Source organism: Piliocolobus tephrosceles, chromosome X, assembly GCF_002776525.5.
Source record: "Piliocolobus tephrosceles isolate RC106 chromosome X, ASM277652v3, whole genome shotgun sequence".
Lineage (NCBI taxonomy): Eukaryota > Metazoa > Chordata > Mammalia > Primates > Cercopithecidae > Piliocolobus > Piliocolobus tephrosceles.
In genome coordinates this window covers 71,348,274-71,375,826 of record NC_045455.1, presented here as the reverse complement: position 1 = coordinate 71,375,826, position 27,553 = coordinate 71,348,274, and the positions used below count along the sequence as shown (strand labels likewise).

Below are 27,553 nucleotides of genomic sequence, written 5' to 3'. Positions count from 1 at the left end.
TCCCCAGAACCAGTCGAACTTTTCTTTGCAACACTCACCCCTGATATATGCTAGATTTTTTAAATAATTTGCTCATTGTCTGTTGTCCCTCATAGGAACATAGCTCCATGAAAACTTAATTTTGTTCATTACTTCCTCAGCACCTGTAACTAGCTCATACAAAATACTCAAAATATCCTTTTTGAATGATTGAATGAAAATATCTTTAGCCAGCAAATATTGCTGATAGATGCAGAGAAAACTTTAAAGAAACAAGTATGGAAACAAATCAAGTAGTGCTTGCTTTACAGCTGGGTGAAGTACAAATGTAGCTTTTGCTTAGATAATAAAATATAACAAGTGCTGTTATTTGGTGAACCAGTTATAGAAAATACACCAGAAAAGATGTGTTCTCAATTGTAAATAACTTCTCTACAAGAAACCATGTTCTCATGGAACAATTGCTTAAAATGACATTTGATGGAGTGGTAGCTTTCACTGGAATTAAAAAGAGGATGCTGGATAGGAGTATGGAGATAGCATCACTTGGGAAATCGATTTGCTGGGTAGTAACTCACAGGCAAACTATTGCTGCGGAGCAGTCCGAGTCGGAAGTGCAGAATGAGCTACAGGAGATCACAGATGCAATTAATCTGATTTTAAAAAGCGAGAGAGCTGGTTGGATGTGATGGCTCATGCCTGTAATCCCAGCACTTTGGGAGGCCAGGGCAGAGGATCACCTGAGCTCAGCAGTTTGAGACCAGCCTGGGCAACACAGCAAGATCTCATCTCTACTTAAATTCACAATAGATGTGCTGTTATTATGCAAAAAAATACTTTAAAACATGTAGGATGGAAAGGGTATCAAATATTTTTTACTTTACTCATTCCATTGAATAAATATATTATTCCTCACCAATAAACAAACAAATAGATAAAATTAATTTTAAAAAATTAACTGGAAGTGGTGGTGCACACCTGTCATCCCAGCTACCTTGGGGACTGGGGAGGGAAGATCACTTGAGTCCGGTAAGTCGAGGCTGCAGTGAATCATGATTATGCCATTGCACTCCAGCCTGGGTGACAGAGTGAGACCCTGTCTCTGGCAACAACAAGAACACCACCACCACCACCACCACCACCAGTGAGAGAGCCACATGAAAAGATCTTTGAAATACTTTGCACCAAGATAAAGAATGATCATGAAGATCTCTTGTTTGCAGTCATCTGTTTTTACAAAAAGACAAGTGTTTTAAATTTGCTGACCTTTTCTTATGGTGCCAAGTGGCTGTTAACAGCCTCTTATTTAGGAGCCATTTTGAAGAGAAAAATAAGGCACATTACTTTTTTCCCTTCCTAGTAAAGATGGTGTTTTAACAATGAGTGAGGGAGTTCGGGTTTTTTTTTTTTTTTTTTTTTTTGGAAGAAACTTATTTAATAACAAGAATGATTTGAAAATGGATGCTTAAAAACATTTCCATCATTCTATGCATTTATTGCCCAAGTGATATAAGAAGTTAAACTATAAAAACTTTCATATCTTCATAGTGAAGAAAGTTGGAAAGATAAATTTCTAATCCGTTTTAAAATCTTCTAAAAAAAGTTTCACTGGGTTTTGACCCATTTGTCAAAAATCTTCTGATGATTATTTAAAAAACAGAGATATAAGTTGCATATCATAAAATCCCCCCCTTTTCAACACATGTACACACGTGTTTATAGCGGTACAATTTGCAATTGCAAAGATAGGAAACCAGCCTAAGTGCCCATCAACCAAGTGGATGAAGAAAATGTATATATACACCACGGAATACTGCTCAGTCATACAAAGGAATGAAATAATGTATTTTGTAGCAACTTGGATGGAGATGGAGGCCATTATTCTGCGATTATTCTAAGCGAAGTAACTCAGGAATGGAAAACCAAATATTGTATGTTCTCACTTATAAGTGAGGATGCACAGGCATAAGAATGATATAATGGACTTTGGAAACTCACAGGGGAAGGCTGGGAGGAGAGTGAGGGATAAAAGACTACATACTGGATATACTCCTCAGGCGATGGGTGCACCAAAATCAAAGAAATCACCACTAAAGAACTTATCCGTGTAACCAAACACCACCTGTACCCCAAAACCTATTGAAATAAAAATAAAAATTAAAAATACCCCCCTTTTAAAGTGTACAACTTAGTGGTTTTTAGTCTATTCACAAATTTGTGCAGCCACTACCACTGTCTAATTCCAGAATGTTTTCAACATCTCAGTCAATGAGTATTGAAGAATAACCATTGACAAGAGGAAAGATAGAAATTTCGTGTGGAAATTTTAGCAAAAACCTTTGCATTGTTTGAGGAGGGGACTGTACATTGAGTATTGCGACTTAGAAATTGCAGTCAGTAATGTAATTTTCCATTTAAATCTACAGATCTCTGTGAGGTACCCTTTTCAGTGATAACAGACAGTCATTAAATCCAAAAATCCAGGTAAATTGAACTTAGAAGCTGACTTTTGCTTCACTGGGTTAAATTAAGATTTTAAGAGATAACCACAGTTAATGACACTGTGTTCATTACAAATACTACTATTGATAATTTTTGTGAAAGCAAAAGACTTTGTATTATTAATGAATAAGATAACATTCTAAGATTATTTCATCTTTGTTTATCCTGTTAAAATTTCATTTTTGAGTATGCTTTATACTTTGTGTACTATAATAATAATAGGAAAAGCATCAAATTTTTAAATTAAGAAATACACCTGTAGGAAGCTGTGCTCAAAATGTTGTGGTTTTTTTTTTTTTTTTTTTCACAAAAGCATTTTTATTTGAGGCAAAGAGAAGTCTTGCTGAAAGGATTACAGTTCCAAGCATCAAAACTCTACTATCAGTGGCACTATTTTGACTTTGTAGATCTTGCTTTTCCTTGGTCAGAAAAGGTTATTCAAGTTGTATTTTCCCCAGCTGGGCAAAAATAAGGGCAAAGAAAACTGGAAGAGACTTCTGCTCTGTGGGTACTGCTCTCCAAACCCAACATCAAGTTAGGCAAGCCCTCAATGGTCTGTCTTCAGGTTGCTGTTCCACCTCTGAGTGACACAGGCCATATACATTTGCAAGAAAAAAATGAGGCAGGAAAAACAGGTGTAGGTCACTTGTGGACAAGCAAGCATCCACAGCCTCAAAACTCTTCATGGAAGAGGTAATCCTTGTGGGAGGCTCAGCTCACCAAGGCACAGAGCCTCCAGTTCCTGCTGTAGCTGAGTAAGGTGGTCATATCCTGGCTGCTCAGTTCAAAGTCGAAGACCTTGAAGTTCCCAGCGATGCATTTTGGTGTCACAGACTTGGGGATCACCACCAAGCTCCTCTGCATGGGGAACCGGATCAGAATCTGGGCTGTAGTTTTATTGTGGTTGGCTGTGATTGCCTTGATCCTGGGATCCTCCGGTAGGGAAGGGTCCTTGGGCTTGGCCCAGGGCCTGTCTGGAGAGCCAAGGCAGCTACAGGCAGTCACTGCCATACCTTTGGACCAGCAGAATTGGATTAACTTCTCCTGAGTTAGGTACGGATGACACTGAATCTGGTTAACTGCCAGCTTATACTTTGAGCCAAGCTTGTTTAAGATCCTCTCGACCTGCTGATGGTTGAAGTTGGAGATGCCAAAAGCTTTCGCCAGCTCTTCCGTGGCTGCCCATGTGTCCACATGTCAGTGTCACTGGGAACCATGTTGCCTGATTCATCCAATGGGAAAAATTCCTTCCCAGGCTTAAAGCCAGTTGGCCAGTGAATAAGATAGAGGGTCATATAGTCCAGCTTTAGGTCGCTGAGTATCTTCTGGGAGGCTCCTTTCACCAGCCCCTTCTCATGGTACGTGCACCACAGTTTGTGACGATGAAGAGGTCCTCACGCTTCACCACCTGCTCCCCGACCTTCTCCTGGGCCACTTGTGCCTCATGCTCATTCTGGTGTAGGTGCAGTCAGTGTGGTGGTACCCAGTGCCGATCGCCACCCTCACAACCTCGGTGACCTGGCCTGGAGGGGACTTCCAGGTGCCCAGCCTCAGGATGGGCATTTTGGCAGTGTTGTTGGGCATGAGGTGGCTGGCCATGGCTGCTGAGCTTCCCAGACCCCTGCCTGGAACCATGCCCAAAATGTTTCATTGGTAAAATGTGTTATGAAAACATTTTATAGCCCACTGATTGTAGATTATCTTTGCTCATGTAATTCCCTGATGCAGTGTTTGAAATACTCTGGGTCAATCCATTGCAGAGAGGGTCTGAAGCACATTCAGTGTCCAGGTTTTCCCCAGAGAGCTCGGGGCATTTTTAGCTGGCAGAAGCTCTGGTATAAATGGCAAGGCAGATTCAGACGCATCTAAACTTTATTACATGCACAGCACATGCCAGCCATAATGCAAAGTACTCTTACTCAACTTATTTCATGATTACCATAAACTGTGCTGTGGGGAATGTGAACTCGCTTTATAGATGAGGAGTCTCTGAATCTGAGGGGTAAGGTGATTTGCCTAGGGCTGCATAGACAGTATGAATGATTCAAATCCAGGACTTCTGATTCCCCCTTCCCCTCCATACAACAGGCAGTATTAAGGGTGCAGAACTGAGGCTCATATCCTAGCTCTGGCACTTAATGAGTGACCTTAGGCAAGTTACTTAACTTAGTGCCTCAGTTTCTATTTGTAAAATAGGGCTAAAAGGAATAGTCTTCTCTTATAGGATTGTGAGGGGTTTAAATAATGCCTAAAGAGCTTATGCTAGTGCCTGACACATAGGAAAAAACAATAAATATTGGCTATTGTTATCATGATACCCACTTCCCGCAATTTTTGCTGTCTAATTAGATTACAGTCCTTTTGAGTGCAAGGGATGGTATCTGGTTTCTTTTCCTCTCCTCTGCTACTTCCTTTTCTTCCCTTTCCCTCTTTATCTCCACCCCCAAGCATAGTGCCTTGCTCAAAGACAATGCTCAAACGCTTATTAATAATGATACAGTTCAGGCTGGGTGTGGTGGCTCAGGCCTGTAATCCTAGCACGTTGGGAGGCTGAGGTGGATAGATTGCCTGAGCTCAGGAGTTCATAGACCAGCCTGGGCAACACGGTGAAAACCTGTCTCTACTAAAATACCAAAAATTAGCTGGGCATGGTGGCACGTGCCTATGGTCCCAGCTATTTGGGAGGCTGAGGCACGAGAATTTCTTAAACCTGGCAAGCGGAGGTTGCAGTGAGCTGAGATCGTGCCACTGCACTCCAGCCTGAGCAATAGAGCGAGATTCCATCTCAAAAAAGAAAGAAATTAAAAAGTAATAATGATAGAGTTCACCTAAAGTTTTCAATCAATCAATATTTATTGACTACCTTGTGGGTGAGGCCTGCCTGCCACAGCTCTAAAGTCCTTCATTTCCTGTGTTATTTAATTTAGTCCTCATCACAACCTAAAATTGGAAAAACTATTATGCCCATTTAATCACCAAGAAACTGAGGCTTAGCAGAGGTCACACAGCTAGCTGGGGTTGGCAACAGGATTCCAGCGTAGGCACCTTGACTTAGATTCTGTGTCTTTTCAACTACCTCTGCAATGGGGTCCAGGCGTGGAGGGCGCATTCCTCTGACCTGGTCACCTGGACAGTTTGTCCTTCCTAGCGTAATGCAAGTCCAATCTCAGACCCATTTTTCAAAGTCCTGACCATACTATAACTTATCAAGGAAACTGAGCAAATGGGACCCTTGTTAGTTCTTGAGGAAATGTTTTAATCAATTTATTTGGCACTATTCAGCGATCATATGCTATTTGGTAAGCATTTCATTATCATTAGGGAGCAACTAATTGACAATTTACAGGATTACACACTTAACTAATCTGGTAATTTTTAATTTTGGTTAAATTGAAATGTACAGATGTGCATAAATCATTATTAGAGTTGTCCTAATAAACAGTGCCTTCAAGTTTGCTGCTATTGGTCTAAATGAAGTGGAGACCCACTTGTCTCTTAATTTGGAAGTGTCCAATTCACTTCCATGGCTCCTGCCCTGCTAGGGACACAAGGCCAGTTATCATCTCAGGATGGGGGAGTGTGGAGGGGGTAGTGGAGGGGGACAGAGACCTCCCTATCACCTCTTTTGCCTTTTTTTCAAAATAAAAGACCATGTTTTAGAGACTGAATATCTTTTTCATTGGCTGTCTTTTGATAGAGCCTCAATCTTGGATCAAGTAAACAAATTACCTAATATTGGGAGAATGTCAGAGCTTCGGGACAATTTCTAGTGGCTCCTGGATTCAGAAGGAAAAGTTTCTCAAAGTCTTTCCTGACTTCACCAAGAGAGATTTACTCTCCTGATTACCTCTGGAACTTGGGAGTGCCAACTGCCCTACTTCCTGGCACCTTCCACCTCCATTGTTTCTTCTGATATTCCTGCAAATGTGAGTGACTCTTCTGTCTTATAACAACCACTCACCTTGGCCACGCTCCTGAGAGCTGCCATTCTATTTTTCTGCTTCCTTCCACTCTCAGACTCTTCCAACAGCTGGTCTTTATTGGTTGCCTGATAGACTCACCAGCATCCTCTCTTGCCTTTTGCTGACTCCTGCTTCCTCAGAAGGCAAGAGCTATCAGCCAGTCCTAAGAGCAGGTTGGCCCAAGACCTTGCTGTACTTGGGCTGCCCCTCTGGCTCCAGAGTAGAGCTACCCTCTGCCCTATGTAGCAAAAATGACCTATGTTTTCAATTGCATCCTGCAATTTGGAGATGACAGGCATCCTGACAATTTGCTACACCCACCCACCTTCCCATCCCCCTTTCTGCAATGAGAATGAGAGAACATAGAGCCCACATCCACCTCTGACTCCTGCAACAAGAGCCACAGTTTCTGTGATTTTTCTAGGGAAGGACATGGAACCCTGCACTCTGGAATAGGCCCTCCTGCTTGTTGAATTTCCCCTTGTGATTCATCATCAGACAGCTGCGGGCGGGAGAAGCCTGGAGAGTCTCAATGCAGGCTTGCCCTTTCCTTTGTCTCTGCTCTACCTGTCTGTTCAGATGAGAAACCTGTGAGGCACGTCTACCTCCCTGCTCTGTGTAGTGCCCAATTGCAGATGCTCATGGAACGTGGATGATTGATGATGGTGTTAATCTCAGTAATAACAGGCATTTTGGGCATGATCTCAGGGAAACTTCTCAGTACTGAATTACGGATGTGTGCCCTACAGAGGAGGAAGAAACCCAGCTGATGGGCAACTGCTGAGGTTGGGACCAGGTTGGCCCAGTTTAAGATGCTCCTCCCTTTGAAAACAAAAAGGAAATAAATCAAGCAAGTGAACAAGCCCTTACAGAAGCTGTAGTTTCAAGACTTTTTAATAGAAGCACCAATTGTGTGTCAGCTGCCAGAAATTTTGAGTCAAAGGGTAATTTTGTACGAGGGTGTCAAAACAATAAGTATTTATTGAGAGGTCACTGTCAGCTTCTATTAGAATGTTATGTCAACTTAGATATACTTTCCCCACTTTGGAGAGGAGGGAGATGAGCTTTTGAGAGGTGGGGTGACTTGCTCAAATCAAAAACTACTATGGATTGAATGTTTGTGTCCTCCTAAAATGTATATGTAGAGCCCTAACTCTCAATGTGATAAATGTGAAGGTGTAGTCTTTAGGAGGTGATTAGGTTTTAGATGAGGTTGTAAGGGGCCCTCATCATGGGATTAGTGTCCTTACAAGAAGTGGAAAAGAAACCAGAACTCTTTCTCCCCACCATGTGAGACGCAGTGAGAAGACATCATCTGCAAGTTAGGAAGTGAGCCCGGGAGTGCTGGCGTCTTGATCTTGGACTTCCCAGTCTCCAGAGCTGTGAGAAATACATTTCTGTGGTTTAAGTCACTCAGTCTGTGACATTTTGATACAGCAGCTGAGCTGAAGATATATAATGAGTAACTATTTCTTGGTTTCCAGCTTTGCACATGGGTCTGCTGATGTACAGTGGCCATGACCTTGCTCTCTGTAGCCTCCTTTATTCTTTTTGTATTCTTCAACTTTTAAGTTCTGAAGTACATGTGCAGGATGTGCAGATTTGTTACATGTTTTCTGCACAGATCAACCCATCACCCAGGAATTAAGCCCAGCATCCACGAGCTATTCTTCCTGGTGGGATTGTGGAACTGAGCCCCTAACTTATGGGATCTGATGCTAACGTTATTGAGCAAAAGGGGCTTGATGCCTGATGCACTAGAGGCCAATACTATGACCTTGGACTTTTGACGAAAGAAAAGCTTTATGTTGAAAGTGAACTCCAAGAGATAGACCAGGGTCAGCAGATCCAGAGACACTATTACTTCCTGCTCGCAGTCCCACACCCACATTACAAGCCAGCTTTGACTGAAGAAAATCCACTTATGGTACAACAAAGAAGATGATTAATTACATTAACAAAGATTTCCAAATTTGAGTCAAGGAGTCTCTCTGTGCTGTCCTTAAGGCAGTATTTTTATTAGAAAAAGTTCAAGGGGTGGATTCTGAGATTAGTAGATGATTGGTGCATGGGAAAGGGAGGTCTGGAAAGCCCTTGGGCATGCACACTTATTTCTTCATGTTAACTCCTGAGTTGCCTGTGCAAATTCAGGGGGAGTTAGTACAAAACATGTGGTGGAAATTCAGGCTATGACATCAGCAAGCTTATTGTGTGCAAGCTCCAGTCAGCCATTTTGGTTCTAACCAATTTTAGCCAGGTTTTTCTTGATCTTAAAAGTGGAGGGAGTTCCAGCAGCTTGTTTCTTTTCTTATCTGTTATTTGGCAAACTCAAGAATTTCTGTTAGTTACTGGTTTCTTATGCTTTGGGGCACAGCTTCAGTTTCAGCTTTTCAGCAAGCTATTTTCTTACCTGTTATCCTGTAAGTCCAAGAATTTAACCACCGATTTCTTTAACTCTTTGGGGCATGGTTTCAATTCCCTGTTCTATGTAAATTCCTCAATTGTGAGGGATGAGGGGTGACAACCACTCTAACTTCTTCCTGCTGACTAGGGATACAAGTCTGGGCCTCAGAAATGAAATTGTTTTGCATTAGGTTGAAGATGTTCTTTAATATCTGGTTTAATATTAACATTTTGTATTACTAGTACATTGGTTTCTTTTTTTTTTTTTTTTTTTTTTGAGATGCAGTCTCGCTCTGTCACCCAGGCTGGAGTGCAGTGGCACCATCTCGGCTCACTGCAAGCTCTGCCTCCCAGGTTCACGACATTCTCCTGCCTCAGTCTCCCAAGTAGCTGGGACTACAGGTGCCTGCCACCATGCCCAGCTAATTTTTGTATTTTTAGTAAAGACGGGCTTTCACCATGTTAGCTAGGATGGCCTCGATCTCCTGACCACATGATCTGCCCACCTCATAGCATTGGAGGCAGAATTTGATTACCAGATATCCAACAATAAGTGTTAGAAATAGAGAAAGTCCCATTTTTAGTATAAAACTGGAGCATATATTGGATTCAGTGTGTGATCCAGGAAACTAAACCTAAGAGTTGGCACCTGGTTCTTCTCTAGAAATTTGCTGTAACCAGTCAACTTGTTATCTTATTTTTCTACATATATTTCAACTTCAGGAGATGTATTCATGTAAATACAACATGATATGTTAGCTACTATCCAAACTTGTCCTTGCCCCGTCAATATGTAGTCTAAGGTTATTCTGTTATCCATTATGATCCTGGCTGAAGAGGCTAAAGATTTTTGTTGGTTGGCTATGGCTTCAGCTGCTTCATTTGCTAAGTTACCTAGAATGATTGACAGATTTCTAATCATATATTCATGATTGTCTACTCCCCACCATGGCAAGAGAGTCCTGCCAAGCGTAGGCCAAACTCCATCTGCTTGGTTTGCAGGTAGGGTTTGTCTAGTCCTGGAAAATAATTTTAAGGAAATAGTCCTGTGTTGAGTAACACTGGCAATATAAATAGAAAGGGGAGTAGTTGGATAACCTAACAGACAAATGCCTCTCATGCACCAGCTGTCAGCACATTCATAAGCCTGTGGGTGGTTGACACACTGAAAAAAAAAGTATATCCAGGAGGTGCACAGAGGGTCCCTGACAAATTATAGAAGTTAAAGCTTTGGCCTACTGGTCAGAGACAGGTGTGTTATAGTTTTCTTTTGAACATAATTTCTCTCTCTCCAGTCCCCCGTTTTTACCAAAGACAAATCACTGTAGGACCAATTTGTATGTAAAATAAGTTCTAGTCTTATTATACCTGACCCGATTATTTCCATAAAGTACAGCAAGAATAATGATTCACCATATAGGCTTTTGTTTTCTAATGGACTTTGCTGGACCTTTTAAAATAAGGAATTTCTGACTTTTAAAAGCCTTGAGATCAGTCAACCCAAGGATTTGCCATCAGATTGTGTCTGTAATACCTGCATGAATGGATGTGTTATTCCTCTTTTCTCAGGGTCCCAAAATAGATTTCTGGAACTATCAGAAAGTGACATTTTTTACTTACTGTGAGGACAGAAACTTTGTAAAGGAAACTTACAGATCAGCTACCAGGCCAGTCTTTTTAAGGGGATTTTTTAATTGGTGCTCTAAAGTTAACCTCCATTCTGGTCATACCTAAAAATATGTCATTCCAGTCAAAGCCTTAGTAAAATAACCAGTGTCTCCAATTGTGTTCTATTACAAAAGAAAATAGGTTTTTATTGAAAACTAATGCAAATAATACATTGCCATAAACTGAGAATACTCACAAACAGCTTCCAAGTTCTGGAGAGATCAGAGAGAAAGGTAAATGCCTCAAAGTTTTGTTCACAAAGGTATATTTTATCTAATGTGTTGTAAGTTAAAAATGGTTCAAAAGGAAAATGTTTTCTTGACTCAGGAAAACAAAACATAAGAGATCATCAATGTTTCAAATAAAAATGTCATAAAAGATCTTTTTAGTGCTCTATCAGTTCAGTTCCATGTAGCTAATTCTTGTTCTGTTTGATGTTGGGTTAGCAATTCTCATGCAACTTTTTAATCAGAGCCCTGGAAGACTTTTCCTAGTCTGATGGCATTATCTCCAAAGTTATCAGAAATCTGTATTTAAGAGTACTTATCAGAGTCCTTTCCATGAAAAGTAATTTGGGTTGTAGCTGATTGGAAAGCTTTTTAGAGAAGAATTCAAAACAATAACTGTGGATGACAAAAACTTAGCCATGGCTAAAACCTGATAAAAGTTACCAATTGTCAAGAAAATTTAGTTATTTCTATTATATGTAGCATTTTAAGATAACAACCAGAACCATGACTGACAGCATCACATCAGGACCATCTGATTTTTATAACAATGTAATCTTAAGAATATTTCTACTAATAATATATCTACACAAATATAACTTTTAAAAAGATTTAAGATATCAAATTACGACTGATAGCATGTGAGACTTTTATAAATTTATGTAATTTTTAGTCAATAGCATACCCATAAACATAACCAAAAGAAGATCTAGTATTATTTAGCATTTGATAATGTCTCCCATATAATTTTACCAGATAAATCCTACCAAAGATGTTAAAAGGTTCCGAACATTTGATCAAAACAGAACTACAGGTCATTTTAAAATAATAGTTATTCATTTAACTAGCATGACAGTCAAAAGTCCTCAAAAGTAAGTAACAGAAAGTTACATGGGCCGTTTCCTGGTTATATGAAATAATTCAGACGTATCATAAAGCCAAGAGTATAAGATTATATTACATTTGAGGAAAACATTGCTTTTCTAAACTTTAAGATAAATATGTTAGCATTGTGCCATAAGAACAGCATTAGGGCTGGGGTAAAAAATTGTAGGAGTTTATGAAAAAGTTGAAGAAGAGTTATCAGTCTAGCCAAGCAAAAAGATATGTTTTTTTCAAGGGGAAAAAAAGCAGAAGATAATGAATGTGATCTGCAACTTATATGTAACAAGGTACAGGAAAAGTTGAACTTCTGAGATATAAATCTGATGTTTTAATTTTAGAATTTAAAGTCAATATTTCTTGCAATATCATTGAGAGCAAATCAATACTTCAAAAAATTCTGTGGCTTTAACCAAAACTTTTAGTTTTGTATTAGTGCATTTTTAATATCACAGCTAATTTTAATAAGACCTTATAAACAAATCTATTCAATCTCAGTTAGTTTTGACTGCAAGATAAGATTTCTGTAAACCTTTTATAACCTCTTCCAATTTGTTATATTTTCATTCTTTCTTAACTTTCTATATTTAGTTTTATCTATAATTTTTTATTCCTTCAATTTAAAACAATCCTTTAGAGCCTCTAAACTAGGCAAAATTACTTGCCCTTAAATGAAAACCATATTCCTGTCTTCTTATGTGTTTACCAAAAACACATCCATTTTTCTTATACATTCTGCATATAGAATTGTTTCTCTTGTATCTAGCAGTTTCAATTACATATATCAGTCACAATATTAACTCTTAGTAATCCTTATTTTAGGGAACAACCTAGGAGGTAAGAAATCTTTAACTGTCTGTCATATATCAGTATTTTATAGATAAAATATTATAATTATTTCATGTATTTTAAAACCATTTTTTAACCTTTAGAAACATTTCCTTATACATTTTCTTAATTGGAAGTGACCCAGCTGCTCAGTAAGTATGATAACTTTAAGATTTTAAAAAACATAAGAATTTCATTTATTACATTTATCTAATTTATTTGTTTTTAACAGTTTATCTAGATTAGTTATGAGAACAGAGAGATTAGACAAAGCTAGTCATCATTTCAAGTTTTTTCCTTTTTAACCATTTCACAGCTTGTGAATATCAGGTGTTCACCTAAGTAAGAACTTTGAAGTGAAATACATGGATATTTTGTTGATAAATCAGAGGATTTCATTGTTTTCATTCAACCAACAATATTAGCCTTATTTATCAAAAGAATCACATAAACAAAGATTATTCTGTTTTGGCTAGGTTTATAATTTCATAACTTTTGTGCCAAACCTGGACATCTTAAAATAACTTGCAGATGCACATATCAGCTGAACAGTAAGCACAGGCAAAAACACATGCTGACAATTCTGAAGACATATCTATTTGTATTTTATCAGTAATTTTAAACTGTTTTTATTTTCCAAAGATTATTAAAGTCACATGAACTTTGAAAAGCTTTTGGGCTTATTTATTTAATGTATCATTACTCTTTTATTTATAAGCTAATTTGATATCATATAGAAACAACATATAACATAATGCATGTATATGCATAAACAAGACAGTTGGATCAAACTTATTTTCCTGATAAAATTAGAACCTGTTCACATAGCTAAACTTTATTTGCCCTGATAAGCAAAGCAGTTTCCATGGCACTTTGATTTTAAAAGACCTCTTTCATTTTTTTTTCTTCAGCCAGTAACCTTAAACTAGTAATACCATGAACAGTAAGTTTTATCTCAACACCAGTAGAAAAATCAGATTCAAAGTAGTCAGGAAGAAAAGACAGGCAAATAACTTAGAAGACTGTATGGCAACTCTTTGGGGGCAGAAGAAGAAAGAGGGTTTGACCGTAATTTTTTTCCAGGTGCCATTTTTCTTCAGGTTTTCTAGTTTATGGAGTTGCTTTGTTCTAACTGAGTGTGCAGATCAACTGCTCTGGAGCTCCCATAAGGCTCTGCTGTAGCCATCACAGTCTTTAACCTCTGTTAAGCCAAATATTGATACACAGACCAAAAATACAGACAGATCAACAAAAATCAGAACCAGACTAGATTATCTCAGTGGCTGCAGCTTTTTAGTATTGCCTTAATTCTTTGGGACTTGAATATACACCGGATTTGGGACTCTAACCTGACCGGAATCCCCCTTGGGTAGGACTCAAACCCACAATCCTAGACAAGGGTGGGACTCTCATCCATAATCCTAAACCACAGGGTGGGACTCGAACCCACAGTCCTTATGATGAGTTCAAAGACAATTAAAAGTACAGGTGCGTATTAACAAGGTACTCACCAGAAAGGTGTCTAATCCAGAAGCAATTTCTTTTCCCAAAAGAAAAGTGCCAAGGGAGCCTGAAGTGCCATGGTAGAGAAGCAGGAACCCTATAGTTGAGCCTCTGAACGCACTAGTCTAGGTGGCCACTCAGGATCAGTGTAGCGGGTCTGCACACCACTAGGGGCAACAGTACCTTGAACAGGCTGTTCGTCTCACCTGGGATTCTAGTTTGTTATCAAGCAAAAGGGGCTCACTGCCCAATGTGCTGGAAGCCAATACTGACACCAAGTTTTTGAAAAAAAGAAAAGCTTTATATTAAAAGTCACCTCTGAAGGAGACAGGAGTCAAGCTCAAATTTGTCTCTCTGTGCTGGCATTAAAGCAGTATTTTTATTAGAAAAGATTCCTGAGTTGCATGTGCAAATTCAGGGGGAGTTAGTACAAAACATGTGGTGGAAATTCAGGCTATGACATCAGCAAGCTTATTGTGTGCAAGCTCCAGTCAGCCATCTTAGTTCCAACCAATTTCCGCCAGGATTTTCTAGATCTCACAAGTGGAGGGAGTTTCAGCAGCTTAAATTTCTTTTCTTATCTGCTATCCCAGAACTCAAAAATTTCTGTTAGTTACTGGTTTCTTTCTCTTTGGGACTTTCCAGACCATTTCCATCTACCAATCACCTACTAATCTCGGAATCTACCCCCGGAAACTTTTCTAATAAAAAAACTGCCTTAATGTCAGCACGGAGAGACCGATCTGAGTCTGACTCTTGTCTCCTTGGGAGTTGACTTTCAATATACAAGTTTTTCTTTTTTAAAGAACTTGGTGTTTTAGTATTGGCTTCTACGGCATTGGTCAGTGAGCCCCTTCAGCTGTATCACACTAACTCCAGGTAGATAGCATCAGAATGAAATGGAACTGTAGGGCACACAGTTGGTGTCAGAGAATTAAGGAATTGAGTAGTGTCAGAAAACACCTCAGACTACACTTTCTCGCTTGGTGTGGGAAGAGTTCAGGTTGTGTTTCCTTCTTCTTGAGTGACCGAACTCCAAGAAGATGGCACTTCTGGAGAGAAACTAGGGGTCTCAACTTAGCCTGGCAGTGAGAATACAAATGGCAGCTGGGATGACCCAACAGGGGGCTAATATTTGAGCTATTGTGTGTCACACTGACCCTGATTAGCCAAGTAGTCACAGCCCCCACAGGCTCTTCCTGCCTGTCAGATGCCTCATTCTCACCTGTGATGCTCAGAGAGAAACCATGAGCCCTGAAAAACACCCTATTGTTTTGTGATGTCACCTCTGGAATGTTCTGAGTGTTTTGGTGACCAACTTCTGCATAGGACCTATACCTGGCAACTCACATTGGTATGGCTTTTTACTTGAGATAGAAATAATCATCTTAGGCAGCAGGTACAGTTATCTCCGCGTCAAAGACTTTCAGAAGTCTTTTACATCAACTATAATATCTAGCTTAATATCTGTTCAGAGATTGATAAACCATCATGCCAGATATTGTCTATACATTCTTCCAGACTTTCAAAATTGTACATAATTGACAAGAGGGAAATAAATGAGTAGAAAGTTCTATGATTTTTAGGTGAGCAATTGAGGCCCAGAGGATGAGCTGGGAAGCAGCAATCTTCTTCTTTTCTCTTTTCCACAGCACTCAAGGCCAAATTTTACCAGAAAAAGAGATACCAGATCTGAAAGCCTAGAAATTCCAATCAATGTGGTTCTACCTCAGGTAGGGATGATCACAGAGGATGTAACCTATCGGTGTTAGCCAGAATAACCCCTCACCTCCTTCTTCAAAACTCTAGCAAGATGTTGTAGAATAAGCAGAGATAGGGCTTCAGGTTCTAGTTTGGGTTGGCTGCCAGCAGGCAGCGTGCTGGGGAAGGTCACATAGCCCCTGTGGGCCTTGGGTTCTTTTTCCCACGAATGAGGTGGCTGGGTCAGATGATTTGGTAAGAACTTCCACACCTAACATTCCAAGTTTCTATGATACTCTGAGGTAACCCAACCTTCTCAAAACGAGACCTTTTGGTGCTTAGTGTTGTGCATTCACTTTAGATTTCTAGAGGAGAATTAGAACTGGGACTTGGAATCAAATGCATAAGAATGAATCCATGAGAAGAAAACCTCATTCATGGACAAAGGGGTACAGAGTTACTTGGAGTTGTCAAGAGAATTAAGCCCTGCTGTGCACCAAAGACAGACGTAGGGGCCATGGGCATAGATGCTTTTGCTGTCAATGAATTGGTGAAGTCCTCACAGGCTAGAGATTCTCAGGTCTCCTCCTGCCTGCAATCAGCTCTTTCCTTAGTGGAGTCATCTTGATTGAATTGTGTCTATGATGCTATGTCACAAAGGGGTGGCTTTGCTTTCTCCAGAGTCACCTAAGGCCTCATTGGAAGACCAGGGCCATGCAACCAGAGGGGTTGAAATGTAGGATGGAGGAATCCAAAGCAGAGGTAACTATCTGAGAGCTCTGTCCAGGGATGTGTAGGAGGAGGATTCACCACTGGTGAGCATTCCAGATATATAATTGTAACAATCTAGGCAAGTATGTTCAGTGGGAGGCAAACATATGGAAGAAGAAAACATCCTGGATGTTTATTTTCACATTATCTTTATAACTTTGTAATGAACAGTCACTTTTCTATGACTTGAATCTTAGCTAGAATATAAGATAACTTCCCCCTGATCATTCGACAGGATAACAAGCCGTAGGAATCTTTTTGGGCCTGATTCTTTCCACCTGAAATACGCAGGGAGTTGTGTTGGCCACTGCTCCCCCAAGAGTGGGTGTTACTGCTGTGATGCCTCATGGCCCATATAAACCAATCTTTTCTTCCAGAAACCTGGGGCCTCTCAACTTTACATGCTTTGAAAGTACCTCAGATGGCTGAATGTTCTCTGATAGTACCCCTCAGTAATGTTGGCAAAGTTGGTGTATAAGAAACTTGGTCAGGCAGAGGATGCCAACCTAGGGGTGGGTGTGAAGGAGGGGATAGGATTTGAAAGAGTAGTGGTCATGTGATAGAGAAATTGGAATGATGTTTCCATCAACACCCACTGTAGCTTTCCCTCCCCAGCTCTCAGAAACAGCCCAGCAATTAAGGAGAAGAGAATGTGGTTTAAGACAGCTCAAGCTTGTCTTGGGGCTGCCTGATTCCTGTTCTGGAGGACCTGGTGCTGCTGCTGGGGTCCTGTGGGGCAGAGTGGGTGAAGAATGAGAGGATATCTCCTGTCTGCGCACGTGTACTTCCCAAGGGAAGGTGTATACACCTGCCAAGAGGCACAAGCCATGCACCAGGTTTTGGACACCTGTCAGGATGCTCAAGACTGGCCCTCTGGGGGATGGGTGTGGGTGTCTACAAGTAGATGATCTGAACCAAAATACCACCAGGGCTGCGAGAGGGACCAATGTGCTCACTTGGCCTCCCTAAATGAGATGGTGCATGGCTTAGGGGACAGGGTTGATCTGGGAAGCAAGGAAAGGAAGAAATATTGACTGAATGTTAGTGTGATCATGTGTTGGGCACGTGGACAAGTAAGTGTGAGGTGGAGATTTTACAGGTACAGGAACTGGCAACCCCAGGAACCCCACTGGTAATGGCAGAGCTGGAGGAAGGGGCTTGAACTCAAATCAGTGCCCATGTTCTCCGCTATACCAGGGCACGTGCCACTAAGCTGGGCCACGCTGCATCTTAGCTCTGTGGTTCTTCTCTTGCTCTTTGGAGATGGAGTCTTCTCCCCGCATCTTAACCGCTCATCTCTGGGCTTCTTATTTTGTATTTGCCAAAAGCTAGTCTATTCGGGGATGGAGTCCACTTTCCATTTGTTTCAGAAAGGACTTGTGGCAGCAGCTCTGTCTCTAGAACGAGCCTCTGCTTCCCAGCTCCCAGTCCTGCTGTGCGTTTAGGTTTCTCAATTACATTGCAAATGCCTGTGATCACTACTTGTTATCACCCTTAGGTCTTTTCAGGACTCATTGATTTCCCGTTTTTCTTCCTCACATTAAATATTTGTGTTTTCTGATCTATTTCCCTCCAGCACATTAACTTGCAAGCCATCAATGCCATTTCCAGCCCAAGCTAGCTGATCTCCTGGTTCCTTTTGCGCGTAATGATTCAGTTCTCAAAGACTTTCACATTTCCCCAATGAGCATGCTCTGTGAATTTCATTAAGGCTAAGGCATTGTTTACTCCTAGATCATTAATGAAAGAGCTACATCAGGTCAGACTGAGCTCCAGTAGCACCCACCGGTGCCACCTTCATCCTTCCCAGTTGCCTTTTCTCCTTCCCCTTTGGGCTTGTTCCTCAGAAGCAGTGAATTCCTGCTGACAGCAACCAGATCGCCGCCACTTTGAATAACAGTTCCCAGGAAGATTTCATGAGAGTCTCTGTTAAACAGTATGCAAACATACTACATATGACATCTTCTTTATCCTGTTTGCTGTTAACGTTGTAATTCTATCAACATTGATCACATTTACCTTGTGAATTATCCTTTTACCTGTTAGTATTTATTAAAACCACCACTTACTTTGCCATGGTCCCGGGGAGGTGAATTAATTTAAAATAATGATAATGAGACTCAGCCTTGTCATCTCATATGAAAATCAGTAGCATATTTGGCTTTTCCTTCCAGAATCCTGGGGCCTCTCAACTTTACATGCTTTAAAAGCACCTCAGATGGCTGAATGTTCTCTGACAGTAACCCTCAGTAATGTTGAAAAGTTGGTGTTTAAGAAACTCAGTCAGCAGGCTTGGACTCTATCAGCAGTGTTTGGACATCTCTTCTGGGCTGTGGTAGCCACATTTTTTTCAGGGGTGGAGAGACATCAGTGTGTCAGCTAAGCCTGGCTAGTTGCTGTTCAATCCCATCCCCAAACCCTTTGGATGGGAGACCACAACTCCAGTAATTCCACCCCAGAAGGTCCCATCCAGAGAGACCTGTTGCTATGAGTCCTGTAGCACCAGTAAGGGATTTTGGTCCTTTCACTTCCCCTTTTCCCTTTTCCCTTTGGCCTTTGCTTTTTGCCTCCCTTCTTTCAATTGTCCCCTTCCCCCATGTTCTTCACTTGCCATCAGGTTGGTGATCTGACAAAAGACACAGTTGTTGGCAGATTTCAGGCATTTTCCTTCCAGGACCACTTACATTTACCAGGGAGGGCGCCAGACCTAATGCTAAGAAAGAATTCTAATCCACAGGTGGGACTTCAGGCTTCTGTGAAGGCGATGTTCGTGCCCAGGGCCCTTCCTGGATCCCTGGCACTAATGCATCATTGGGTTACAGCTATGAACATATTTCCCCAGAGGACAGAGTCTCTTGGTACCTTTCTAGCACCTGATGGGAAGGCATGATGAGCCCATGACCAACTTATTCCCCTTCTGCATCAGCTTCATATCCCATTCTTCCATGAAGAAGCCAATCTTTTTCTTTCCTACCTACTGGATCTCTATGTGAGGGCATTTCCTAGAGACCAGGAAAGAGACAATCTTTATTTTTTTTCATGGTCAGTTGCACCATGCTACACAGACGGTACCTCCCAGGCTTAGGAGAACATTACTGGGGTGTTCTTGGGTCTTTGTATTGGCAAAGACCTCTTGTCAAAGGCTAAAGGATATCAGGGCAGGTTAGCTTGGCCCATGAAACCAATCCAGTGATACCACTGGTCAAGGAGTCCTACTGAGAAGGAACTGGCTTCTAGCACAGGCCAAGGAGGTCTGGAATCCTGGAACTGCATATGTTCGCTGAGCTCAGATGCTCAGTTTTTGGGTAGCCCTTTTGTAAAGAAATACACTCCACATTGCATAGCGCTTTAGGCTGGGTATGTTTAAACTTTACCAGTGGAACTGACCATCTGTTTAGTTTTTATGACAGCTTGCCTACCACTTTCTTGTCCTCTTGCAACCCCAGGAAGTAGGCAGAGCAGCCATGTTTAGGCTTATTTTAGAGGTGACATTCAGAGAGGCAAAGTGACTGACTCAAGAGCAGTCAAAGGAGGGACTTTTGAGCCCAAAGTTACCGGAAATTTAGGGCCTTTACCCTCATTGGATTATATATTCAAGATGATATAAGCATGCTTGTGTGCAGGGTGTGATGGGAGCTTCCTCTAAGGGAGTACATGGATGAACCTAGGGATTTGTGGAATTCATGTGAGGAAAACTCCATGCTTATAGATTTTACATCATACCTTAGTAGCTTTGCCCTGGGACTATTTTAAAGTCTTAAAGTATGAATGGAAATGAGGACATAGCTTTATCAAATACACTAAATATATTAAGGCAAAAGAAATGGCCATTTTTGTAGGCCAAAAATGGTAAAATGTTAACAGTTTCTTATGGTTCAACCTAGTATTTCCTCCCAATCTTGCAGTGTATTTTGGTTGATTCAGTTATTGGCAAGGAACGTGAAATTTGCTTTCTAATTCCCAAGACTTGGGATGTCACAAAAACAAGGGATAGATCACTGTGCTTAGATAATTGCGACTTACTCATATGGGGAGAGGAGAGGCCTGGTTGTAAGAGAGCCATTGCAAAGGAATGATATTAGTATATGCAAAATAAAATATCTGAGCATTGTGAAGTGCTAGAATAAACATGGAGTTTGGAGTCAAATATCCTGATTTTAAACCCTGGTTCCACTCCTTTACCAGCTATGTAATCTTATGCAGAATCATGCCGGTTCTTTTGGGTAAGATATTACATATGAATACAGAAATCAATTAGCATATAACCTGACACATTATAGTCACTTGGTGTTATTTTTTTTCTGGTTCTATATAATCTTTCTCTAAAGAAATGCTAAGCAATGTCTCTTCTGAAAGCAGTAGTCCTTCTTGCATGTCTGCAGCTCTTTATAAACAAAGAAAATGTTCCAAGTCTCCTTTTGTTTCTGAACAATGAACCCTCTGAGAGAAGTAGGTCAGATGTTGGTGACGTTGTTATAGAGGGTTGTACAAGGTTGTGCACTGCAGTAAGAGTGAATAGTGCCTTCTAGAGTTGTGCATTTCAAAAATATATGGGTTGGCCCTGATTCATGTCAACATCCACATTTTCTAGGAACTGAGGCACAGAAATGAAGTGACTCTGTAAAGGTCATGCGCTCATATAGTGCAGAGCCAGAACTCTCTTCAGATGTTATCATTTCTAGTCCCCTATTCCCCAAACCTTGCTGCCTGCATTTGCACCAAGAAGTAATTGGTGCTATTCACTGATTCTTCAAATCAACTGGAAATTCCCTGAGGGCAGGGTCTGTGAGCTTGGAACACAGTAGATGCCAAATTAATGTTAGTTGATTCACTGACACTAATGTAGGGGAAAAATCGGTGCAATAACATTTTGAATGGGTACATGACTAGGGTGAAGAATGTTCACAAGGCCAAGAGCTTTCCTTTGAGGATTAAATCCAGCTAGCTCTGATCAGAATCAGAGAAATACCATAGGAAAAAACAAGTTTGTTTTGGATCAATGTTTTCCCAAAGTTCAATCATGAACCTTCTCATATCTAAAAATGCCTGTATATTTAATATAGGTATGTTTTCCCATTACTTATTAAAATAAATATATGACTACTGAAAACATTTTAAATATTCTAAGAAACTAAACTGTGAAGAAACACTGGACTTGACCACTTTCTTGGTCCTGTCTGGGGATAGGAGGAAAGATAATAGGACTCAGATGTTGGAGAAGAATTTGGTTTCCTGTTGAGAAAGTAAAGGGAACTTACTAGTCCATCAGCATTTCCTGGATTAGGTGCTGTGGGCATGTAACAAGAGAGGGCACAAAGCCTGCTTGGGAAGAGGTGGCCATTTAGGGGAGAGGACAGGATGCCAACTAGGTTGGTAAAAGAGGGCTGCTAGGGTCATAGTGGTGCCAACTTACAAATGTGAATCCACTGGACCAGAGATAGGCCAAGAGAGCACTTAGAGATAATGACTCTTACCCTTCATTTTACAGAAGTGGAAACTAAGGCCAGAAAGTGAGTGGATATGAGCAAGGTCACCTGAATGTGTAAATAAGGGCCAGGGCCCAAACACCCAGGTTGTCTGGCGCTAGGGATCCACCACATGTTAATGTTTTGTTTAGCGTATTTCTGTTGAGGGGCGGCAGAATGTTCCTTGGGTACCCAGTTTGGAAGGTGGATGTAGAACACAGGCAGCTGAATGCCATGAGTTAAAAGCCATCATGGCCAAACATGGGCAGCTAGAAAGCATCCATGATTCTTCTTTGAACCCTTAGTTGGATCAAGAAGATTGCCTCTCTGGCTGAAAAAACAGATTGTTAAAAAGAAATGAGAATTGGGGAGATTTGAACACGGACTCAGCATTCGCAGATATTGAGGGATAACTGTTAAATTTTAAAGGGATGATAATGGTATTGTGATTCTGTTAAAGAGACACATATTTATGTATTTGTGGATAAAATGACACAATATCACTTTGCTTTAAGAGAACCTAGTGGTAGGGGAGTGGTTGTGGAATCAGGTTGAGGCCTGGCGAAACAAGTGCGGCCTTGATTTGATACTTGGTGAGGCTGAGTGATGGGTACGTGGACATATTAGACTATTCTCTCTCTTTTTGTGTGTGTTTGAACTTTTCCATCATATAAAGTGAAGGAAAAGATATAATGATCCCCAAAGTACTGTAAGTCTTTTGATAAATCCATGGTGGTTTCCCATGGATTCTATGTGTACTTCACACATAGAAGGTCAGGGAGCCAGAAGTGGGTTTGTGTCTTAGTGAAGGAGCTAGCGCTGGTTATTTAACTTCTCTGAGTTTCAGCTTCTCCATCTGTAACATAAGAGTAGTAATAACATCTTATATGTCAGTGTAGTGAGGATAAATGAATTTAGTAGGTAGAATGCTCAGCTCAGGGCCTAGCATGAAATCGAGGCTCAATGTTTGTTTCCTTCTTCCCTTTCCTTCTCAGGACTGGGATGCACACGTTGACTAAAACCACATTTTTCCATGTTGATAGCTTCTGGAGTCAAATCCTGCTGAGATAAAGCATTGGTTCTAGTGCAGGGATGGAGAGGACCTCTTAAGATTCACTCCTGCCGGGCGTCATGGCTCATGCCTATAATCCCAGCACTTTGGGAGGCAGAGGTGGGCAGATCACAAGGTCAAGAGATCAAGACCATCCTGGCCAACATGGTGAAACCCCGTCTCTACTAAAATACAAAAAATTAGCCAGGCATGGTGGCGCGCAACTGTAGTCCCAGCTACTCCAGAGGCTGAGGCAGGAAAATTGCTTGAACCCAGGAGGCAGAGGTTACAGTGAGCTGAGATCATGCCACTGCACTCCAGCCTGGCAACAGAGCAAGACTCCGTCTCAAAACAATGACAACAAAACAATAACAACAAAAAAACCATTCACACCTTATTGGCTTTGACTAATCTTCCCAGAAATCCTGGATCTCAGGACCTTAAACCTACCAGAAAATGGTCCAGGTTATCCACCGTGAGGTGCATTCTGATCACAGACAGCTACGGGAGCCAATCTGCTTTCCCAATTGAGAAATGTGAAAACCATGGAGGCTGAATTTTTTTAAACTAAATAAGATTCCGATTGCAGAATGCCCGCATACCCTTGCTATCTGGAAGACTGAGCATATCCTTACAAAGTTAATGACATGTGCTTATTGCAAAGTTAATGGCATAGAACTGCATCTTCTATTTATCTAGCTCTTTAGGTTTTAAAGAATTCTAACCAACTTTATATACCATGCAAATTGTATTTCTCTCTCTACACACGCATACACACATATATAAAATGTAGCTAGCCTGAGTTGTTTTTTATTTTCTCTATCTGTACAGTTGTGAAAATAACCTAAGACATAAGGAATTGATATCTGGAGAACATTTTGATATACTTGGATGAAGTATTTTTGGTGTATTTGGAAGTAGCTGTCATGATCTTTCTATTTAAATTCATTGCTGCAATCGTCGCCTCTTCTCCAGTGTGTACTCAACTTGCTCACTTCTTTTTGAATACATCTTATAATTCTTGAATTAGTGAAATCTACTTTTTTTGATAACAATACCTTACAGTTTTTTGGCACTGTTTGTTTTAAAAATATTTTTGCATTTTCTCATTTAATCCTCACAACAGTGTTGTGAACTAAGCAGGGCACATATTATTTCCATTTTACAGGTATACTTCATTGGCTTTTCAATGTTGGAAGGTGCCTTTAAGATCATGGAGCCCAACTCCCTCTTTTCCACTCGTGAAAAGTCTGGGGGTCAAAGAGGATTAGAGAGCACTCCGGTTTCAAAGTACTCATCAGTGACAAAATCAGGATGAAAATTCTTGTGACCTTTCAGTCTTTAATGCTGGTGCAACCCTCACCTAAGCAAATTGCATATTCTACTTGACTTAGAGCTGTCCTAACCACCTGCAGCCAGGATCACCTGAGGGAGCTGGTTAGAAATGCAGATTCCTGGGCCACACCCCAGTCTGAGTGAATCAGATTCACAATGGGAGTCTCAGAAATCTGCATTTAAAACTCACTGGGGTTATTCTTCTGTACTGGGACGTGTGAAAGCTACCAACTCATTGGAGCTAAGCTCTGTGGATCTGAACCCCGTTTTATGCTGTGGTCTTGAGGTCTGTGGCCACCATCATGAATTCTTCAGGGTCCTTGGCTGGCTGTATCACCACATGTTGAATGCTCATTGCTCAGTGATATGTCTGGGATGGTTTTTCTTTCCTTCTAAAATTATTAGTTAGACTCTAGCATTGCGTTGGAAGCTGGAGTGGATGTTTAAGGGGCTGCTAACGCAGAAAAGACTCAAGGGTGGCTAAGAGTGAAGGATATGCCCAGATGGGCAAGAGAGAAGGCTGGGCTGATCAATGGCACCTCCATTTTGGACACAGCAATTTGGGTGGCTGTTTGGATGATTCATGCTGCTTCTCTGCTCATGCTAAGTGAGAGTACACACCTGTGGGCAGTGGCCCTTGAGAACAGTGTTTGTTCCTCCTTTAGGGGGAATGTGCTAGAGCCCATGCTTAGTGCTTTTGTACATTACCTTTTTTAATCCTAAAAATGTCTCTATGAGGCAAGGAGTAAATGCAGTTATCCCAATTTGAAATTGTGGAAATTAAAGCTCAAATAACTTGCCCAAATTCTTGTTAACTGATAAGTAGTGAGGCAGAGACTCAAAAATATTTGGTTGACTCTAAAATCAATGCTTTTGACCTCCATAATATATAACTGTTTCTCATTATTCATGGATTCCATATTTGCGAATTTGCCTACTTGCTAAAATGTGTATCCACCAAATCAATACTTACAGCACTTTTATGGCAATTTTCAGACATGAACAGAGAGGTGAAAATTTGAGTTGTGTAAGGTTGAGTCCCCAGCCAAGGAGACTTCTTGTTTCAGCTCTCAGGCTAGAAAATAGTGTCCATTGTGCAGTCGATCTAGTGCCACTTTCTTTTTTTTTTTTTTTTTTTGGCCTTCTTGTGCATTTTGTTGGTGATTTTGCTGTTAAAAATGGCTTCCGCACCATTCCAAGCCAAGTGCTGTCTAGTATTCCCAATCACAAGAAGGCTATGCTGTACCACATGGAGAAAACACAGGTGTTAGAGAAGTTTTGTTTGGGCATGCGTAACAGTGCTGCTGACGTGAGTTCGATGTCAATGAATCAATAAACAATACGCACTAAATTAGGTTATGTATTGTTTGGTTGACAAAATTGTGACCACAGGCTCCCACGAATGTTCCCCTCTATTTTCCGTAGGAGCAATGGTTCTATATTTGGTAATTCAGTGTTGGAGATGACTTAATAGAACAGAACTCACTGGAATGACAAGGATCCGCCACATTTCCTTCTGAGGACCCCAAGAGGCAAAAACGCCCACTGTGGCCAGGCCAGACCATCAGACGGGGCCTATCTGGGGATGTCCTGGCCCCTCACTTTGTCAGCCAGCCCCGAGTGTGTCCGTCCCATCGTTAACGCTGGGCTTTCCCATTCTCTCCCGCAGAGGGGCACAGCCGAGCCCTTCCCGAGGCTCCACAACTTGTACAGCACCCCTCGCTGCGCGCAGCAGGCCGCCCTGCCCCGGCTGAGCCGCAGGATGGCGAGCCAGCACTCCTACCCGCTGAACCGCTTCTCCTCCGTGCCCTTAGACCCCATGGAGCGCCCCATGTCCCAGGCCGACCTGGAGCTGGACTACAACCCGCCGCGGGTGCAGCTCAGCGACGAGATGTTCGTGTTCCAGGACGGGCGCTGGGTGAATGAGAACTGCCGCCTGCAGTCTCCCTACTTCTCCCCATCCGCCTCCTTCCACCACAAGCTGCACCACAAGAGGCTGGCCAAGGAGTTCGTGCTGCAGGAGGAGAACAAGTCTCTGCGGGAGGAGAACAAGGCCCTGCGCGAGGAGAACAGGATGCTCCGCAAGGAGAACAAAATCCTGCAGGTCTTCTGGGAGGAGCACAAGGCCTCGCTGGGCCGGGAGGAGAGCCGGGCCCCCTCACCGCTGCCGCAAAAGGACAGCGCGTCCCTGGAGGTGGTGAAGAAGGACCTCGTCGCCCTGCAGGTACCCCGCGGCAAGGAGGACAGCACCCTACAGCTACTCCGGGAGGAGAACCGCGTGCTGCAGCAGCTGCTGGAGCAGAAACAGGCCTACTGGGCCCAGACAGAGGACGCAGCCGACCCCGCCGAGGAAAGCAAGCCTGCCCCTTCGCCCCACGAGGAGCCCTGCAGCCCCGGGCTGCTGCAGGACCAGGGCTCCGGCCTCTCCTCCCACTTCGAGGAGCCCAGAGGGCCCCCGGCCCCGCAGGAGGACTCCAAGGCCCTGCGCGCCCTGCGGGAGATGGTCAGCAACATGTCCGGGCCCTCCGGGGAGGAGGAGGCCAAGGCGGGCCCGGGCCTGCTCGACGGCTGCCAGCCCCTGCAGCTGCTGAGAGAGATGAGGCAGGCGCTGCAGGCCCTGCTCAAGGAGAACCGGCTCCTGCAGGAGGAGAACAGGACCCTGCAGGTGCTACGGGCGGAGCACAGGGGCTTCCAGGAGGAAAACAAGGCCCTGTGGGAGAACAACAAGCTGAAGCTGCAGCAGAAGCTGGTCCTCGACACCGTGACCGAGGTCACCGCGCGCATGGAGATGCTCATCGAGGAGCTCTACGCCTTCATGCCGAGCAGGAGCCAGGACCCCAAGAAGCCCAGCAGGGTCTGAGGCCCCCGCCGCGCACCGGGACGCCGAGTTTGGGACACCGAACACTGGGCCAAAGAGAATCCCCTGCCTTTCTTTGTCGTCCTCGCCTTTCCCAACCAGTTCGTACCTATTGAAAAGCAGTGTTAGCGGCCTTCCTAAACTCAGAGTATTAATAAAGGTGTGAGGAGGCTGGGGCCAGTTGACACCAGCATGCTGCCTTTTTCTTTGGGTTTTTTTGTTTTGTTTTTGTTTTTGTTTCATTAAAGATAGACAACATTTTAGAGCAGTTTTGGGTTCACAGCTAAATTGAGCAGAAAGTACAGGGAGTTCCCATAGACTCCCACTCCACAAATGCATAATCTCCCACATTATCACCATCCCTCCAGAGTGGTACACTAGTGACAGTCTTTGAACCTGCATTGACACATCATAATCAT

General features: G+C 42.1%; 1 protein-coding gene and 1 pseudogene across 4 annotated transcripts; one reads left to right on the top strand and one right to left on the bottom strand.

Moving 5' to 3' along the window:
- Window positions 1-3,153: 3,153 nt before the first annotated feature.
- Window positions 3,154-4,080, bottom strand: LOC111523013 (annotated as a pseudogene).
- An 11,036-nt stretch (window positions 4,081-15,116) lies between these two features.
- Window positions 15,117-27,324, top strand: CBY2 (chibby family member 2). 4 transcript variants are annotated; one of them, XM_023187393.1, is made up of 3 exons: window positions 15,117-15,308; window positions 15,607-15,687; window positions 25,947-27,324. In XM_023187393.1, exons 1-3 carry the CDS (start codon window positions 15,234-15,236, stop codon window positions 27,135-27,137), a joined length of 1,347 nt encoding a protein of 448 aa, XP_023043161.1. In that variant the 5' UTR covers window positions 15,117-15,233; the 3' UTR covers window positions 27,138-27,324. The 4 variants fall into 4 exon arrangements, with proteins under 4 accessions (XP_023043161.1, XP_023043162.1, XP_023043163.1 ...); XM_023187395.1 differs by lacking the exons at window positions 15,117-15,308; window positions 15,607-15,687 and adding exons at window positions 15,312-15,353; window positions 16,337-16,417; XM_023187394.1 differs by lacking the exon at window positions 15,607-15,687.
- The last annotated feature ends 229 nt before the right edge of the window (window positions 27,325-27,553 follow it).

What these genes read in the sequence shown, in the direction of transcription:
- CBY2 (XM_023187393.1), top strand. Translation starts at nt 15,234, where the DNA reads ATGTCACCTCTGGAATGTTCTGAGTGTTTTGGTGACCAACTTCTGCAT. An exon ending in ATACCTGGCAACTCACATTG is followed by an intron (nt 15,309 to 15,606) that starts GTATGGCTTTTT and finishes TCTTTTCCACAG; the next exon opens with CACTCAAGGCCAAATTTTAC. An exon ending in TCAATGTGGTTCTACCTCAG is followed by an intron (nt 15,688 to 25,946) that starts GTAGGGATGATC and finishes TCTCTCCCGCAG; the next exon opens with AGGGGCACAGCCGAGCCCTT.